The following is a 20,808-nucleotide window of genomic DNA, read 5'->3' as shown; positions in this document are numbered from 1 at the left end:
CCCTAAAACCGCAGTATAGCAATGACAGTGGGCAAATTCCAATTGGAAGTGAGCATCCCTATGCCCTACTTACTCCGAAGAACCTTGGAAGTGGGGACTTTAGAGGGAGCAGGGTACTTGTTTCATAATGAAGCTGTTTGGAACGCATTGATGAAGGAAGCAATGAAAGTCCATGTAATTTTCTCATTAGCTTCACATGGAATTTTACCACGACAAAGCTAGGCAGCCCTTCAAGGGGAGGAAAACGCCTTTTGGACTTTGCCCCTCAAAAACGCAGTTTGAAATCGCCATACCATTACAAACATGTAACCAATCCCATCAATGTGCAGGGCGGGGCTTTTTTGGTGGTTGGTTGTAGTAGAATGTTGTCGTAATTATACGACAACATTATGCTGTTATAGCTCCGCCCTCTTCTGCAAAGAAAGCCGGGAGCAGCAGCTCATTTGCATTTAAAGGGACACACACAAAAACGGCGTGTTTTTGCTCACACCCAAATAGAGGCAAATTTGACAAGCTACACTCTAAAATATGGGTTAAAAACAACCCGAGGTTAGGTTAAAAATGGACAAACCCATCGATTGGATTGTTTTAACCCAGTGGTTGGGTTAAATGTTTGCCCAACGTGCTTGGCTGTTTTATTGAACCCAAATATTGTTTACAAATGACTATATGGCTGGCTTAAAATGAACCCAAAATTAAATTACACATAATTACTAGAGGCAACAATAATAATCAAAAGGTGAACATTTATTAATAAGCAATTTAATAAATGTTTATTGTTTAATTATTATTCGTTAAACTGTTCATTATTAATCATATTAATAAATGTTAATTTCCAACATACTTTAGGTACATTTTTAGCAAGCAATACTGTAATTTCAAACAATATTTGAGTTAAATAAAAACTACCCAGCAGGTTGGGCAAACATTTAACCCAACTGCTGGGTTTGTCCATTTTCAACCCAACCTGGGTTGTTTTTAATCCAGCATTTTTTAAGAGTGTATAATAAATGATCTGTGGGGTATTTTGATCTGAAACTTCAGACACATTCTGGGAGAATCACCAGAGACTTATATTACATCTGAAAAAAATCCTGTTTAAATCATTTTGATTTTGAAAGATGAGTTTGAAGAGATAACATTAATTGACTGCAGGGGACTTTAAGTGGTCAGATACACAGTAGGCTTAAACTCTTTCCTTCAGTCTACTGCAGTTAATAATATCCAGAACCACTTTAATACAATAATAGAAGTTCTGCTTCAGTACATCCGGATCCTCATTCATATTTGCATGTTATATAATAGCTACATGACTGGCTACACTTATGTGACTAAATTCTTGAAAATACCCTCAGATTATATTTCATTTATGCTGTTTGAAATATAGTTGTTCTATTAGTGTTATTTGTGTGGTTTATCCCATGGATTTACACCAAATTAGCACTTAAGCTGAAAAAAAACATCTTAAATGGTTTGCTAGTCTTAGGCCGATCTGTTTTTTAGCAACACTAACAACTGTAGAATCATGGTGGTGACGTGGTAGTGAAACAGCATTCATATTTTGTTAATAAATCCAGTTGTTTTTCGAAAGGAAAACATACTAATCTCTTTAAGAGCATAAATGCTTCACCACACCTAGATTATGGCTTAAAAATGTGCTCATATCGTTTTTAAAAAGCATTTAATAATGCAGATGTTCCCACATGAATCATTTGAAGCACGTGTTTGATGAGTCGGGCTGGTTTTGGGTGTGTTTGATGGGTGGTGTGGTTGTTTGGGTGGAGTATTCACTGAGGGCTTCACACGTGCTTTGGGGCAACATGTGGCTCTGAATCTGTCCCAAGGGAAAGTGGTGTGAATGGAAGACCGGGTATTTATGGAGTCGCAGGGCTTTAGGCACCTGTTCAGCACTTGTCCTGATGGATTAGCATGGGCTAAAGGTGAAAGGAATTTGAAAAATTATATACAAAAGTTTGGGGACATCTTTTGTAACATTATTTGAAAAGCATTAATTTCTTCAAAATGTTTTGGCTTCAGAATGAGATATTGCTTACTCTCTTGAGTAGGTATTTATTTTGAATAAGTAATTACTTTGTGACCGCTAAAAACTTACCTTCTATATGTGTGTAATATGAACATAATCTGGACGTAGTCCATTATCATGTGACCTACAAGCGTCAGTTGCTTCACTTCACCGCCATACACAAATCCTCTCCCGTAGTGACGCAGAAGTGCGTTTTTTGACCCCTACACCCTTCATCCCATCAAAGCTCTCACTCCAGAGGGTAAACCCTTTGAAGGTATTAGGCATAGGGATGAGCCCTTCCGAATGGAACGCAGGGATGAATAAAGCCTCAGGCTGAAGGAAATGCAATTTCACACCTGTACAGTAGAGGGCGCAGCTCAAACAAGAATGTTCAGCACTCTACATCAATAAAAACAACAAATGAAACAAATGTGGTTTATCTAAAGTCATAGTAGGGTTGAATTGGATCATCGAATGTAAACAGCACACATACACTGGTTAATAAAGTGAGATTAAATACATAAAGTATATTTGTGTTATTTAACATATTTAATTAGTCCAGGTTTGCGAGTTTTATGGTGGATGAGAGAGCACAACGCGCTGCAAATAAAGAAAACATCTTCATCAGTTTGACAACACATGCGCTGCAAAAGTCCACAACACATGCAAATACAGAAACGCGCTGCAAAAAGCACATACCAGGCCCAGCGATCTCAAGCCCCTTTCTGCGATGATCTGAATGATGATGATGATGATTATTAGGCTACTTTTAGAATTAAATTAATATTTAAATTTGCCTCGCAATAATTTATAGCGCATCATGCATAACCGACGCGCTGTAATAAGATCAGCTAACTCCTCATTTTAAAAAAACAACTTGTTTAAGACCTACATCTCTTCTCATTTTTTTTTTCACTACGTATGGGCCACAAGAGAAATATTAAGAAATAAATTAAGGTTAAATAGTGTTATCAGACCATGATGAAGTAGAGCTCTCATCGCTGAGTTTTTAGTTTCACTTTCTGCATTGAATAATTGACTGGGATTTGAGACATAAAATCAAGTAAATTATTAAAAAATATATTATTTATCAGTAATAATTTATTAATAATATTTTTTAACGCAAAATAATACCCCCAAATCGTTTGTCCTGCCGCCGGGACTGGCACAGACCACAACGAAAATGTTATAGGGGAACACCAGCAAGTGAAGTACCTGGCTGGGATTTTTCAATATTTACTCTTCAGTGGTGTGCATCTTAATGTCCTGATCGTATGTGCTCTATGAGCAGGCCTATTTGCAGCACGTTTCTGAATCTGAATGTGTTGTGAACATTTTTGTGGAAGATGTTTTCATTATTTGCTGGTGTTTTCTTCATTTGCAGTGTGTTGAGTTCTCTCGTAGGCCACCGTAGAGTTTGCATTTCACAGTTTTTATTCATTTTGAGGAATACTGAATCTGTTTTGAAATGAGTACATGATTGTTCACATTTAGTCTAGAACTACAAAAACGCCTCTGCACCTTAAAGGGATAGTTCACCCAAAAATGAAAATTTGATGTTTATCTGCTTACCCCCAGCGCAACCAAGATGTAGGTGACTTTGTTTCTTCAGTCGAATGCAAATTATGATTTTTAACTCCAACCGTTGATGTCTGTCAGTCTTATAATGTGAGTCAATGGTCACACAGTTTATAAGAGTCAATAAACATGCACAGACGAATCCAAATTAAACCCTGCGGCTCGTGACGGCACACTGATGTCCTAAAACACAAAACGATCGGTTTGTGCGAGAAACCGAACAGTATTTATATCATTTTTTACCTCTAAAACACCACAATTCAGCAATTGCTTGGTGATGTCTGATCTCTGATGAACTTGCATATACTTCAATGAGAGCGAGACATCACTGCTGTTGTCAGAGCGTGATCAGACCTCACCAAACGAATGCTGAACGCTGTTGGACATAGTGGTGTTTTAGAGGTAAAAAATGATATAAATACTGTTCGGTTTCTCACACAAACCGATCGTTTCGTGTCTTAAGACATCAATGTGACGTCACGAGCCGCAGGGTTTAATTTGGATTTGTCTGTGGAAGTGTTTTAGACTCTTATTGTTCGAGTTCCCATCCACTGCCATTATAAAACTGACCGGCAGCAGCGGTTGCAGTTAAAAATCATCATTTGTGTTCGACTGAAGAAACAAAATCACCTACTGTACATCTTGGATGAGCTGGGGGTAAGCTGATAAACATCCAATTTTCATTTTTGGGTGAACTATCCCTTTAAAGCCTCGGTTACACTTTCCAAAAAGAAATTGCTCAAAACTGCGCATGCATCGTATGCCTGTATATGCGTACGAGTCAAATGAAGCATACCTTGCAACTGTTCAACTGTGCACATACACTAGCTCACGTAAAAACCGAAGTATACCCAGGGCTTAACTCACGATTTCGAGAGCTAAATAGAAAATCAAAGTAACTTGCATTACTTATTTGAAAAAGTAACTCAGATAATTTGTTGTAAATTTAAAAGTAATCAGTTACTTTACTAGTTACTTGGAAAAAAGTAATCTGATTACATAACTTGCGTTACTTGTAATGCGTTATGCTTTATATACTGTGCATATAAATGTAATTTAATTTGATTTAGATGTTTGAAAGCCCCAAAGCACACTTGTGTAACTGTACTCGTGACTCGTGTGACGTTGTTTTAATGTAGTAAATGTTATCATTTTCCAATTTTCAGTCATTTAAAACCATTGTTTTATAGCAAGCATTAAGGTTTTGTCCCATGTGGTCAACACACCAAGTCCTGCACTGCAGCTGTGCAAATGTGCTAATACAGCAAACTTACTGACGCTGTAACACTGACACACAAATGAACTTCAATACGCTTGACTCTGCAAGACTCACATTCCTCTCACTGAAATCAGCTACAGGCAGAGAGAGAGAGTCAATATTCAGTTAGGTGTCATGAGGCACTTTCACAACAGTACTAGTCAGGGGTCTGTTTGACTGGTAGACTAAGCAATTTAGAGATTTATGGAAGCTGTGTGTAACTATGAGCAGGTGTGGAGTCCAAAAAGGTGCACATTTGCTCTGCTGACTAGGTCTATACGAGGGAGGAATGACGTGGACACATGGTTGAGACGAAAATCTGTAAGAGCTGGCAAAGAGTCTAAAAAAAGATTTTCGGGTGTGTGGAACGGTGATGTAAACTAGTCAAAAATGTAATGCTGCCATATAGTGACCTCAACCCAAACAAAAAGAGAAGTGTTGTAAGCATGACTGGGACTTGCCAATATCATTCTCCCTCTGATTTCCACTAGTAACGGTCTGGCAAATGCTGAAGAATCCCTATTCATGAGAAGTGAAAGGAGCTATTGTTGGACGCCTTTCACATTCCCGTTGAAGGATGTGAAAAGGAAGAGCCAGTGGTTAAGTAAGCAGACTGAAGCCCTTGCTAGACATCCCCGCCCACTTGGTGACTGACCAGTAGCCTGACCAATGAGAGAAGGGTAGACCTGCAGGAGAGGGCGGGGCTATGCAAATACAGAGCGGTGCTTTCACTAGGATCAGAGATGTGCTCCAGCTCTCAGCCATTGGTCCGCTTGCGCGCGTGCAAGACAAACCTTGTGAGAGAGTCCGTTTGAATTCACCATGGCTTCAAAGTGCCCTAAATGCGAGAAGACTGTGTATTTTGGTAAGTTTGAAGTTTCTGTACTTCTTTTTAAAATATATTCACCGTTATGTTTTGTTGTGGTAAATGACATCCACGCTGTATAATCAAGGAAAGCAAATATTTGTTAACACAGGTGTTGATAAAACAGCTAGATCGCATAAATCACTCACTTACTTACTTCACCGCCGTCAGGAATCTAGTTATACTAGTCAAAACTCTCCAAAATTAACATAATCTTGAACTTGTTGACTTGTTTCCATGAATACGGTTTACATTTTGTTGTCACATGACTTTTGCAAAGCATTGCAGGGACAAATCCTGTTTTTTTTTTTTTTTTAGGATTTTTTGTTTTGTTTTGTTTTTTTTGTATTAATTATTGTCACACATAATTAACTTAGTATGAAAAGTAGGCTAACTAGTTATAAGCAAATCAAATGTTTGTATATCCTCCACTTAAACTGATATTTGCCTGTTCCACTTCAGACGACTTGATCTTGTCTGTATCTAACAATTAAAATTATGTAGTAATTTATTAAAATATTATTTACTTCATTGTAATTAATTATTAATTAATTTTACTGAACAAATGTAGATATTGTGGAGAAACATTTTTAGTTTTTATTTTATTTATTAATTTGTATTTATGTGTTTATGTATAAATTCGTTTTATACATTTAATTTTTACATTTTTTAATGTTTTATTTTACATTGAAAATTGCAAAATCTCACAAATCATTTAAACTGTATTTAGGCAACTCCAATATGTGTGTATATATATATACAATATATATTATAATTCGTTTCAAAATATTAGTTTTTATTTTATTTATTAATTCTTATAAATGTTTATATTTATGTATAAATTTGTTTTATACATTTTTAATTATTATATATTTTTATTTTTTATTATATATATATATATATATATATATATATATATATATATATATATATATATATATATATATATATATATATATATATTAGTTTTTGTGGTTGATCAACATTTTCTGAGGGCTATTCACATCTTTTCTCGGACCATTTGCTAAGGAAGGAACGCATAATTTTTAAGCTTTTCTGGGCCTATTTTGTACCGTATTTGTGGAAAGTACCATACTGTACCTAAAATTAAATATGTAAAGATAAACTTTGAATGTCAGCTTTTTACTTTTCAGACTGCTGAGTGCAATAGCAGCCATAAGACAATTTATTGCCCACTTCTGTAACATTAATAGTAAACAGTTATGTCTAAGTCCTGTTATATTACAATCAACCCTTCTTCTTTTTTTGTCTCTCTCTCTCTTTTTTAAGCGATATGTTCCACTCTCTTTATAAACACTAAAATGAAAGCTTGAAAGTTGCTATACTTTGCTTTTAAAGACTTGAATGTTTGGTTTATTAATACAGCATGTGTTGGGGAGCTGAAAGATCACAGTGAATGACGAACCTCTTCTCTTCATTTAGATCCATTTTCTGGTCAGCATCGATGTCTGCTCAATATCTCAATCCATTAAACGGTTGAATAGCCTCTCTGCCACTTGACCTTCTCATCCCTGCTCTCATATTTATAAGGTTATTCATCAGTGCATCAGAGCCTGTGTGGTGGAAACCAAGATGATTATTCAGCTCTTATTTTTGTTGTATTAATCTGTGTGTCAACCGGAAAAGCCATAACACACGACCAATAAAGCTGTCGGGTGGTTTTGAATTGATGGTGTGAGCGAGGTGCTGTTATATAAAAGCAAGTGCAGCTCTTTCCAGGGCTGTGTGTCTAGTGGGTGGGCAGAAATATCTCTTGCTTGAGCTGGTTTTGCTTTGTATTCCTATCAACCTCATAGGCTCAGCAAAATGATAAACATGACAGGTCAAATACAAAAACTGCTATTAGACACACAGGTTCTTAAAGGGTTAGTTCACCCAAAAATGAAAATTCTGTCATTATTTACTCACCCTCATGTCGTTCCAAACCTGTAAGACTTTCGTTCATCTTCAGAACACAAATTAAGATATTTTTGATGAAATCTGAGAGCTTTCTGTCCCTCCATTGACAGCTACACAACTGACACTTTGACGCCTCAAAAAGTTCATGAAGAGATCGTAAAACTAATCCATATGAATTGTCCAAATTTTCTGAAGAGACTCTATCGCTTTATATGATGAACAGTTTTGATTTATAGGTAAACACTCAACTCACACATCAGTTGTGGTAAACGGAATCTCAAGCATGTTTGATTGACACGTGCGAGAACCAATGAGATTCATTCTCGTGTTAAGCAGCACGTTTGAGCTTCAGCAAGAACCAATGAGGTTCATTCTCGTGTTAAGCAGAACGTTTGAGCTTCAGCAAGAACCAATGAGGTTCATTCTCGTGTTACGCAGCACGTTTGAGCTTCAGCAAGAACCAATGAGGTTCATTCTCGTGTTACGCATCATGTTTGAGCTTCAGCAAGAACCAATGAGGTTCATTCTCGTGTTACGCAGCACGTTTGAGCTTCAGCAAGAACCAATGAGGTTCATTCTCGTGTTAAGCAGAACGTTTGAGCTTCAGCAAGAACCAATGAGGTTCATTCTCGTGTTAAGCAGAACGTTTGAGCTTCAGCAAGAACCAATGAGGTTCATTCTCGTGTTACGCAGCACGTTTGAGCTTCTGCAAGAACCAATGAGGTTCATTCTCGTGTTAAGCAGCACGTTTGAGCTTCTGCAAGAACCAATGAGGTTCATTCTCGTGTTAAGCAGAACGTTTGAGCTTCAGCAAGAACCAATGAGGTTCATTCTCGTGTTACGCAGCACGTTTGAGCTTCTGCAAGAACCAATGAGGTTCATTCTCGTGTTACGCAGCACATTTGAGCTTCAGCAAGAACCAATGAGGTTCATTCTCGTGTTACGCAGCACGTTTGAGCTTCAGCAAGAACCAGTGAGGTTCATTCTCGTGTTACGCAGCACGTTTGAGCTTCAGCAAGAACCAATGAGGTTCATTCTCGTGTTACGCAGCACGTTTGAGCTTCAGAAAGAACCAGTGAGGTTCATTCTCGTGTTACGCATCACGTTTGAGCTTCAGCAAGAACCAATGAGGTTCATTCTCGTGTTACGCATCACGTTTGAGCTTCAGCAAGAACCAGTGAGGTTCATTCTCGTGTTAAGCAACACGTTTGAGCTTCAGCAAGAACCAATGAGGTTCATTCTCGTGTTAAGCAACACGTTTGAGCTTCAGCAAGAACCAGTGAGGTTCATTCTTGTTACGCAGCACGTTTGAGCTTCAACAAGAACCAATGAGGTTCATTCTCGTGTTACGCAGCACGTTTGAGCTTCAGCAAGAACCAATGAGGTTCATTCTCGTGTTAAGCAACACGTTTGAGCTTCGCAAGAACCAATGAGGTTCATTCTCGTGTTACGCATCACGTTTGAGCTTCAGCAAGAACCAATGAGGTTCATTCTCGTGTTACGCATCACGTTTGAGCTTCAGCAAGAACCAGTGAGGTTCATTCTCGTGTTAAGCAACACGTTTGAGCTTCAGCAAGAACCAATGAGGTTCATTCTCGTGTTACGCAGCACGTTTGAGCTTCAGCAAGAACCAATGAGGTTCATTCTCGTGTTAAGCAACACGTTTGAGCTTCGCAAGAACCAATGAGGTTCATTCTCGTGTTACGCAGCACGTTTGAGCTTCAGCAAGAACCAGTGAGGTTCATTCTCGTGTTACGCAGCACGTTTGAGCTTCAGCAAGAACCAGTGAGGTTCATTCTCGTGTTACGCAGCACGTTTGAGCTTCGCAAGAACCAATGAAGTTCATTCTCGTGTTACGCAGCACGTTTGAGCTTCGCAAGAACCAATGAGGTTCATTCTCGTGTTACGCAGCACGTTTGAGCTTCAGCAAGAACCAATGAGGTTCATTCTCGTGTTACGCAGCACGTTTGAGCTTCGCAAGAACCAATGAGGTTCATTCTCGTGTTACGCAGCACGTTTGAGCTTCAGCAAGAACCAATGAGGTTCATTCTCGTGTTACGCAGCACGTTTGAGCTTCAGCAAGAACCAATGAGGTTCATTCTCGTGTTAAGCAACACGTTTGAGCTTCGCAAGAACCAATGAGGTTCATTCTCGTGTTACGCAGCACGTTTGAGCTTCAGCAAGAACCAGTGAGGTTCATTCTTGTGACGCAGCACGTTTGAGCTTCAGCAAGAACCAGTGAGGTTCATTCTCGTGTTAAGCAACACGTTTGAGCTTCAGCAAGAACCAGTGAGGTTCATTCTTGTTACGCAGCACGTTTGAGCTTCAGCAAGAACCAGTGAGGTTCATTCTCGTGTTACGCAGCACGTTTGAGCTTCAGCAAGAACCAATGAGGTTCATTCTCGTGTTACGCAGCACGTTTGAGCTTCAGCAAGAACCAGTGAGGTTCATTCTCGTGTTACGCAGCACGTTTGAGCTTCAGCAAGAACCAGTGAGGTTCATTCTCGTGTTAAGCAACACGTTTGAGCTTCAGCAAGAACCAATGAGGTTCATTCTTGTGTTACGCAGCACGTTTGAGCTTCAGCAAGAACCAATGAGGTTCATTCTCGTGTTACGCAGCACGTTTGAGCTTCTGCAAGAACCAATGAGGTTCATTCTCGTGTTACGCAGCACGTTTGAGCTTCTGCAAGAACCAATGAGGTTCATTCTCGTGTTACGCAGCACATTTGAGCTTCAGCAAGAACCAATGAGGTTCATTCTCGTGTTATGCAGCACGTTTGAGCTTCAGCAAGAACCAGTGAGGTTCATTCTTGTGTTATGCAGCACGTTTGAGCTTCACAAGAACCAATGAGGTTCATTCTCATGTTACGCAGCACGTTTGAGCTTCAGCAAGAACCAATGAGGTTCATTCTCGTGTTACGCAGCACGTTTGAGCTTCAGCAAGAACCAATGAGGTTCATTCTCGTGTTACGCAGCACGTTTGAGCTTCAGCAAGAACCAATGAGGTTCATTCTCGTGTTACGCAGCACGTTTGAGCTTCAGCAAGAACCAATGAGGTTCATTCTCGTGTTACGCAGCACGTTTGAGCTTCACAAGAACCAATGAGGTTCATTCTCATGTTACGCAGCACGATTGAGCTTCACCAAGAACCAATGAGGTTCATTCTCGTGTTACGCATCACGTTTGAGCTTCACAAGAACCAATGAGGTTCATTCTCGTGTTACGCATCACGTTTGAGCTTCACAAGAACCAGTGAGGTTCATTCTCGTGTTACGCAGCACGTTTGAGCTTCAGCAAGAACCAATGAGGTTCATTCTCGTGTTACGCAGCACGTTTGAGCTTCACCAAGAACCAATGAGGTTCATTCTCGTGTTACGCATCACGTTTGAGCTTCACAAGAACCAGTGAGGTTCATTCTCGTGTTACGCATCACGTTTGAGCTTCACAAGAACCAATGAGGTTCATTCTCGTGTTACGCAGCACGTTTGAGCTTCAGCAAGAACCAATGAGGTTCATTCTCGTGTTACGCAGCACGTTTGAGCTTCAGCAAGAACCAATGAGGTTCATTCTCGTGTTACGCAGCACGTTTGAGCTTCACAAGAACCAATGAGGTTCATTCTCATGTTACGCAGCACGATTGAGCTTCACCAAGAACCAATGAGGTTCATTCTCGTGTTACGCATCACGTTTGAGCTTCACAAGAACCAATGAGGTTCATTCTCGTGTTACGCATCACGTTTGAGCTTCACAAGAACCAGTGAGGTTCATTCTCGTGTTACGCAGCACGTTTGAGCTTCAGCAAGAACCAATGAGGTTCATTCTCGTGTTACGCAGCACGTTTGAGCTTCAGCAAGAACCAATGAGGTTCATTCTCGTGTTACGCAGCACGTTTGAGCTTCTGCAAGAACCAATGAGGTTCATTCTCGTGTTAAGCAGCACGTTTGAGCTTCTGCAAGAACCAATGAGGTTCATTCTCGTGTTAAGCAGAACGTTTGAGCTTCAGCAAGAACCAATGAGGTTCATTCTCGTGTTACGCAGCACGTTTGAGCTTCTGCAAGAACCAATGAGGTTCATTCTCGTGTTACGCAGCACATTTGAGCTTCAGCAAGAACCAATGAGGTTCATTCTCGTGTTACGCAGCACGTTTGAGCTTCAGCAAGAACCAGTGAGGTTCATTCTCGTGTTACGCAGCACGTTTGAGCTTCAGCAAGAACCAATGAGGTTCATTCTCGTGTTACGCAGCACGTTTGAGCTTCAGAAAGAACCAGTGAGGTTCATTCTCGTGTTACGCATCACGTTTGAGCTTCAGCAAGAACCAATGAGGTTCATTCTCGTGTTACGCATCACGTTTGAGCTTCAGCAAGAACCAGTGAGGTTCATTCTCGTGTTAAGCAACACGTTTGAGCTTCAGCAAGAACCAATGAGGTTCATTCTCGTGTTAAGCAACACGTTTGAGCTTCAGCAAGAACCAGTGAGGTTCATTCTTGTTACGCAGCACGTTTGAGCTTCAACAAGAACCAATGAGGTTCATTCTCGTGTTACGCAGCACGTTTGAGCTTCAGCAAGAACCAATGAGGTTCATTCTCGTGTTAAGCAACACGTTTGAGCTTCGCAAGAACCAATGAGGTTCATTCTCGTGTTACGCATCACGTTTGAGCTTCAGCAAGAACCAATGAGGTTCATTCTCGTGTTACGCATCACGTTTGAGCTTCAGCAAGAACCAGTGAGGTTCATTCTCGTGTTAAGCAACACGTTTGAGCTTCAGCAAGAACCAATGAGGTTCATTCTCGTGTTACGCAGCACGTTTGAGCTTCAGCAAGAACCAATGAGGTTCATTCTCGTGTTAAGCAACACGTTTGAGCTTCGCAAGAACCAATGAGGTTCATTCTCGTGTTACGCAGCACGTTTGAGCTTCAGCAAGAACCAGTGAGGTTCATTCTCGTGTTACGCAGCACGTTTGAGCTTCAGCAAGAACCAGTGAGGTTCATTCTCGTGTTACGCAGCACGTTTGAGCTTCGCAAGAACCAATGAAGTTCATTCTCGTGTTACGCAGCACGTTTGAGCTTCGCAAGAACCAATGAGGTTCATTCTCGTGTTACGCAGCACGTTTGAGCTTCAGCAAGAACCAATGAGGTTCATTCTCGTGTTACGCAGCACGTTTGAGCTTCGCAAGAACCAATGAGGTTCATTCTCGTGTTACGCAGCACGTTTGAGCTTCAGCAAGAACCAATGAGGTTCATTCTCGTGTTACGCAGCACGTTTGAGCTTCAGCAAGAACCAATGAGGTTCATTCTCGTGTTAAGCAACACGTTTGAGCTTCGCAAGAACCAATGAGGTTCATTCTCGTGTTACGCAGCACGTTTGAGCTTCAGCAAGAACCAGTGAGGTTCATTCTTGTGACGCAGCACGTTTGAGCTTCAGCAAGAACCAGTGAGGTTCATTCTCGTGTTAAGCAACACGTTTGAGCTTCAGCAAGAACCAGTGAGGTTCATTCTTGTTACGCAGCACGTTTGAGCTTCAGCAAGAACCAGTGAGGTTCATTCTCGTGTTACGCAGCACGTTTGAGCTTCAGCAAGAACCAATGAGGTTCATTCTCGTGTTACGCAGCACGTTTGAGCTTCAGCAAGAACCAGTGAGGTTCATTCTCGTGTTACGCAGCACGTTTGAGCTTCAGCAAGAACCAGTGAGGTTCATTCTCGTGTTAAGCAACACGTTTGAGCTTCAGCAAGAACCAATGAGGTTCATTCTTGTGTTACGCAGCACGTTTGAGCTTCAGCAAGAACCAATGAGGTTCATTCTCGTGTTACGCAGCACGTTTGAGCTTCTGCAAGAACCAATGAGGTTCATTCTCGTGTTACGCAGCACGTTTGAGCTTCTGCAAGAACCAATGAGGTTCATTCTCGTGTTACGCAGCACATTTGAGCTTCAGCAAGAACCAATGAGGTTCATTCTCGTGTTATGCAGCACGTTTGAGCTTCAGCAAGAACCAGTGAGGTTCATTCTTGTGTTATGCAGCACGTTTGAGCTTCACAAGAACCAATGAGGTTCATTCTCATGTTACGCAGCACGTTTGAGCTTCAGCAAGAACCAATGAGGTTCATTCTCGTGTTACGCAGCACGTTTGAGCTTCAGCAAGAACCAATGAGGTTCATTCTCGTGTTACGCAGCACGTTTGAGCTTCAGCAAGAACCAATGAGGTTCATTCTCGTGTTACGCAGCACGTTTGAGCTTCAGCAAGAACCAATGAGGTTCATTCTCGTGTTACGCAGCACGTTTGAGCTTCACAAGAACCAATGAGGTTCATTCTCATGTTACGCAGCACGATTGAGCTTCACCAAGAACCAATGAGGTTCATTCTCGTGTTACGCATCACGTTTGAGCTTCACAAGAACCAATGAGGTTCATTCTCGTGTTACGCATCACGTTTGAGCTTCACAAGAACCAGTGAGGTTCATTCTCGTGTTACGCAGCACGTTTGAGCTTCAGCAAGAACCAATGAGGTTCATTCTCGTGTTACGCAGCACGTTTGAGCTTCACCAAGAACCAATGAGGTTCATTCTCGTGTTACGCATCACGTTTGAGCTTCACAAGAACCAGTGAGGTTCATTCTCGTGTTACGCATCACGTTTGAGCTTCACAAGAACCAATGAGGTTCATTCTCGTGTTACGCAGCACGTTTGAGCTTCAGCAAGAACCAATGAGGTTCATTCTCGTGTTACGCAGCACGTTTGAGCTTCAGCAAGAACCAATGAGGTTCATTCTCGTGTTACGCAGCACGTTTGAGCTTCACAAGAACCAATGAGGTTCATTCTCATGTTACGCAGCACGATTGAGCTTCACCAAGAACCAATGAGGTTCATTCTCGTGTTACGCATCACGTTTGAGCTTCACAAGAACCAATGAGGTTCATTCTCGTGTTACGCATCACGTTTGAGCTTCACAAGAACCAGTGAGGTTCATTCTCGTGTTACGCAGCACGTTTGAGCTTCAGCAAGAACCAATGAGGTTCATTCTCGTGTTACGCAGCACGTTTGAGCTTCTGCAAGAACCAATGAGGTTCATTCTCGTGTTACGCAGCACGTTTGAGCTTCACCAAGAACCAATGAGGTTCATTCTCGTGTTACGCATCACGTTTGAGCTTCACAAGAACCAATGAGGTTCATTCTCGTGTTACGCAGCACGTTTGAGCTTCTGCAAGAACCAATGAGGTTCATTCTTGTTATGCAGCACGTTTGAGCTTCAACAAGAACCAATGAGGTTCATTCTCGTGTTACGCATCACGTTTGAGCTTCTGCAAGAACCAATGAGGTTCGGTCTCGTGTTACGCAGCACGTTTGAGCTTCAGCAAGAACCAATGAGGTTCATTCTCGTGTTACGCAGCAAGTTTGAGCTTCAGCAAGAACCAATGAGGTTCATTCTCGTGTTACGCAGCACGTTTGAGCTTCAACAAGAACCAATGAGGTTCATTCTCGTGTTACGCATCACGTTTGAGCTTCTGCAAGAACCAATGAGGTTCGGTCTCGTGTTACGCATCACGTTTGAGCTTCAGCAAGAACCAGTGAGGTTCATTCTCGTGTTACGCAGCACGTTTGAGCTTCAGCAAGAACCAATGAGGTTCATTCTCTTGTTACGCAGCACGTTTGAGCTTCAGCAAAAACCAATGAGGTACATTCTTGTTACACATCACGTTTGAGCTTCAGCAAGAACCAATGAGGTTCATTCTTGTGTTACGCATCAAGTTTGAGCTTCAGCAAGAACCAATGAGGTTCATTCTCGTGTTACGCAGCACGTTTGAGATTCGTTTTACAGTCTCTTTATGGACTTTTTGAAGCATCAAAGTGTCAGTTGTGTAGCTGTCAATGGAGGGACAGAAAGCTCTCAGATTTAATCAAAAAGATCTTCATTTGTGTTCTGAAGATGAGTGAAAGTCTTACGGGTGTGGAACGACATGAGGGTGAGGAATTAATGACAGAATTATAATTTTGGATGAACTAACCCTTTAAGACATGATGGCTTTTGTTGAAATATTTGCTGCTTTAAGATTTTTGTTGACCATAAGGGAGGAATTGGACCAGTGCTAGTGGTTCATGATGTCAGAGAGCAGAAGAAAGGACAATGCAAGGTTTCACCCAAGACCTCAGTTTACGTCACAAGATGTGGGTGACTGTGCTTTTATTAGACTCACGTTGAAGCCAAGACACATTCCATACAGCTGTGGAAGAGCAGGGGTGCGGTTCTCATCTTTTGGTCCTCGGACTGAGTGCTTTCCTCTGAATATGAAAATGTCACAGAGTGGAATATTTGAGGGTGAAGGTGAAGGCTGCATCCAAATCCACTGTCTAGACATTGAGCGAGTGGAAAACAGTAATGAGGCTCTATGAAATAATAATATATTATTTAATAATATTCAGTTGTTTTATTTATTTATCATAGTTTATATTCAATATAAAATGTGAGATATAAATTAAAAAGATCATTATTACCAAATTCTGTTTTGTTTGCAAATGCAGCTGCTCCAGATGGTATTTCGAAAATGAGTTTTGTGGGAGTCAGTGCATGTGTTCCTGTAAATTCCTTTCTGACTATATCCTGTTTCAAACTTAAGTGGTAAGCCACTGTATTGAGCGGAAACTTTCCAAATTTTCGGTTGAAACTGTTATTCATTTATTGGACAGCTGTTCGCAGATGCTGTGGGTTTTCTTGCACAAGAGCAAGCGTGAAAGCTTTATCGCATGCAAAGGTGACGCATGGATTCAGTGCTTTCACATTTTTCAGATGCCAGTCATATTGAACTGTGAGCTGGCATTTCCATCATGCGCTTTGATTTTAGATACGGACAGAACTCACTGTCCTCCATGTTCTTACCCTTACTTTTCTTTTTTTTCCCTCTCTGTCCCCAGCTCTCTGATGTACTTTTACTGTCTGTGGCCATTATAAAACCACATTGCTTCCTCACGAGCTGTTTGAATGTGCAGAATCTGTTATATAATGCCACTTTTTGCCTACTGTTTAGGAGCATTGCGTAATCATCAGAATTGGGGGCCGTTCTCCTTGTCTGTCTGGATTCCTGGCAGGCATGCACCTCGACCATATACAAGATGTTTTTTTTGCTCTTGTTGCAAGGTTAGCAAGAAAAAAGACCAAAGACATCATGTAATTACTTGTGTTTTATGGGACTAGTCTTTACACTCTACCATTATTCTAATTCGACCTACCCGAAGGCCTGCAGACATGCATAATTTTGGTCTCCATAAATTTGCTCTACCTGGAGACACATCAAGGGAAATTTAATGCTGATTGTATTTTTTCCCTCTTTGTTAATAAATCAACCCATGAACGTATTATTAGAATTGTTGAATAAAATCTGAATTGTTACTGGGCGAATCTCCCAAAAATGAATGTCTGGGTCAGATTTCACCCTAAAATTAAAAGGCAAAAACACTATTATTTGTAGCATAATTAAAATGATGCTTAACATTTAGGACCAATACAGTTTTATTATATGTAGCATAACATATTTTAGGACCATTATGGGTTTTTGGCTCTATTTTTATCACAATTACCATTCTTATTAAAGTAAGACATCCAAATGTTTTTTTTTTTTCTTCAGCATTTCCTATTATTTTCCAATGCTGATTCTGATTAGATTTTTTACAGTATTGCAGTAAAATTACCGAAATACAATATATATATATTTTTTTGCTATTTAAATCAGTATAAATCAGTGCAGAAAGGCGGCCATAGAAATTAAATAAATGTATTAAACTGAAATTATATATTTATAATATCTATATTATATAAATATTTTTCATATTATGGTAATGGATACTGTTGCATTAATGAGAATTGAAACGGGAAATGGGCTTAATTGTCATGGAAATGTTACAATGCAAAAGATTTTCTTAAAGGCACAAATATCCAAAAACCTCTAGAACAATGTTATATATTTTGTTGACTTGTGTGTTTAAATCCAGAGAAATAAGTCATTTTAACCAGGACACGGACTATCAATTACATCATTCCTGCATTACCCTCGATTTCAAGGCGTCATCAAGCTACGCCTTTGTTTAGAATAAGCGACCTCTAGTGGGAAATTACATATTGTGCCTTTAAGCAACAGTTTCTTACTTTTGATTTTGGAATACAACATGATCCTTGCATGTTCATAGTAGGTTTCATGATATTCACCCATCCACTAAAATGTGTGGACCAGTAGAGTTTCATATTGGCTATAGAAAAACTGAGTGAGGCCAAGCTCCACGAGGCAGCATTGATTTGTCCTGACAGTCGTGTGCAGCCCAAAGCACACATGCAGCTCTCATCCGGGCCAGAGAACTGAAAATCATGAGGTTGCTTAATTTAAATCAGGAGGAAATGGTGCTAGACTGAAGAGACAGACATCTTCCCGTGCCTTGCGTCAGCAGGGCCAAATCAGTGCAGCATGGGTTTAAACCACACCCAGCCTTTCCGCACTACTGTAAGGAAATTCACAAGCCGCTGCAAACTGGAAAACCAAGCTCGCAATCAGACGCCTATTTGAGATTTGTTTGGCCATTCAGGAGTTGATGGTCATGGGCAGGGTCTCACAGAAGGGCACTGTTTGCCATTACAGAAGAGCAGGGTCATTTACAGCTACAGAACATGATTTGAGCACAGAGCATGTGTGCTATTTATAGTCTGAAAAAGAGGAGGATCATGGGAACTAACCACAGCAATCTCCCTACTTATTGGAGCCAGGAAGTGCATGTAATGATTTTGTGTACATTTGAGCAACATTTTACCCAGTTTTATCTTGCTTTGGCTATATGGCCTGCAGGTGCAAGGCTAGCGGGTCAGGCTGTAATCAGTGACTCGAAGCGAAGCGCCATGTTGGACCCAGATGGCGCGTATGTTGCTTTTGCAGTTTGAGAGGAGACCGTCAGGGAGAGAACACAATCATAGTAGTGCTCTCTCTGAACAGATGGGACCATATTATTGGCTGCTGAAGTGGAAGCAAATCTGTCCTTGCCTTTCAAATTGATTTCCCTGTGTATGACCACAGTGAGTAGACTGATATATAACACATGTCATTTTGCCCATCATTTGAGTTCTAATCGGTTAGAGACTTGTATGGCTGGTTCTTCAAATCATGCACAATTCAGAGTTAATGTCAAGCCAGTGCCACCCAGTTAGTACTTGTTTATATTTATATAAATGTGTTACGGTACATGTATTCATCCCGAACCATCACGGTTCGGTGCATGCAGTCAGACGATGAATACAGTCGATCACAGGCGATTCACACTCCAGTCCAGAAGGGGGTGTGCATAGCAATGCAATGCTGTTTGCTAATCGCCACAACTGGAAAAGCGAACAGACGATCTATGCATAGTTATGTTCACGTGTAATCTCTCAAACGTGGGAAGACATCAATAAAATAGCTTGAGAATTATATCTCTTGTAGCATTACATTTACCTCAGGCAAGTCATTTAGTGTCCGCAGCATGTTAGTTCACTAGAAAAATGAACTCTAGAGGGAGCATTTCACTGAATATATGCACTTTATTAGATTATATATTCATTATATTTACTTTACCTGTTAGTAATGTCTTCTTTATTTAATATATTTTTAAATAAATGTGTCATGAAAAAAGTTATGACATTAGTTGTGTGAATGATCATATTTCAAAAATTATTTGGAGTAGAAAAATAATTTAAAAAATAATTCGATTTAGAAATTAATGCAAAACCTGCCTTATGTGAAATATCTAATAATAAATGGGCTCTTGTGAATTGTAACCTTTAATATTATAATGTATAATATAATAATATAATGTGCAAGAAAGGACTCCCTGTATATTGTTTACAGTATTAGCTGAGATAGAATTTTTCTAATCGTTAAGAAAATGTTAATTATAATTGAATTTTTTTGAAGGAGAGAGACACAATTTGTTCAATAAACAAAAAATAAGACAAGATAAGCAATTTTATGTTTCGTTTTCCCCCCCCTGCTGTACCGAACCGTGACTTCAATAACGAGGTACATACCAAACCATCATGTTTGTGTACCATTACAGGCGTTCTATAAAAATCGATTTTTAACATGCAGAAAGTCTCTGCTGAGGATGATGGAGTAGGTTTCAGAGTGCATTCTTGCTGTGGAGCCTGTAGGGTGTTCAGCTGTGTAAATGTTGTTGAGGCCTAGTGCTGTTTATTTGTGATTAGGTGGGGTCTGCATGTAACAGACCTTCCTTATCATTTTCTCCTTGTAGTTGGTGCAGGACTGAGCTTCAGATATAAAATGTCATGAAACATGACCTTACTTTCTAAACATACATTCCTGGTCCACAATATACTAAAGAGAATTTTGGTCTTCATAATCTTTAAACTAAAACAATAACAAATTGCAGAAAAATAAACCAGTGTGTTTTTAATTATGTTAATAAATTTAAAAAATATGATAAATAACAGTTTGCAATATTGTTTTAGTAGCCTACAGCTAAGATTACTGATTGCGGATGAAGCACAAGGAAGCCTTGTAAGTTAAAAATGGCCTTGCCCACTCTGACATTAAAAATAAGGTGGGTAAACCTTCTGTTTTTGACTGCAACCTTGTATTGAACCAGCTTAAACCCACCTTATTTACTCTTAACTAAATCGCACCTTAAAACTATTTACTGAAACGATAGCCTTGTGGGCAGTGTTCTGACATATAGTGCAACAACTTTTTGGGCATCCCAAGTTCAAGTCCTGGCACTGTTCCTATTACTTCCTGTCAATGCTTCAGCTTCCTGATCAATAAAAAGGCCAAAGTGTAAATAAATAAATAAATAAAGCTTCTGTTGACATTCAAAATTTCGTAGAAAAGCTTTTATTTTCAAATGTAAGTCTATGGATGGTCCGAATGTTTGGATAGTTTTAAACAGTTTTTATGGAAATTATTCAAAAATATGTTAAAACATTGTTTCCAGGTCACAAGGTACCCAGAGAGGATAAAAGTGTTTCATCACACAGCTGGGGATGTTCTGTAAAGCTTGTCTGAATTAAGGCCCCAATATACTTAAGCGAAATTGAAGAACGAACTAATGTGACGTCATTTCGAACAAAATCAGGCTAAAATGAAGTTCGTTTGGAGTTCATTTTGGGAGTTCGAAAAAGTTTACTATGGCTGGTAAATGCCTT

The 20,808-nt window shown here is 40.0% G+C and overlaps 1 protein-coding gene across 2 annotated transcripts in view; it reads left to right on the top strand.

Annotated features, from left to right (window-relative positions):
• The first annotated feature begins 5,608 nt into the window (after positions 1-5,608).
• Positions 5,609-20,808, top strand: part of crip2 (cysteine-rich protein 2) — a 33,099-nt gene continuing 17,899 nt past the window's right edge. For both annotated transcript variants that reach the window (XR_010892477.1, XM_067366634.1), the window contains exon 1: positions 5,609-5,727. Coding sequence is in view for 1 of the 2 variants with exons in the window: in XM_067366634.1 (XP_067222735.1) it covers positions 5,685-5,727 (43 nt within the window). In the remaining variant the exon portion in view is untranslated. The remainder of the gene's footprint in view (positions 5,728-20,808) is intronic.

The sequence above is a fragment of the Chanodichthys erythropterus genome, chromosome 18 (assembly GCF_024489055.1).
Source record: "Chanodichthys erythropterus isolate Z2021 chromosome 18, ASM2448905v1, whole genome shotgun sequence".
NCBI lineage: Eukaryota > Metazoa > Chordata > Actinopteri > Cypriniformes > Xenocyprididae > Chanodichthys > Chanodichthys erythropterus.
This window is presented reverse-complemented; position numbering and strand designations above follow the sequence as displayed.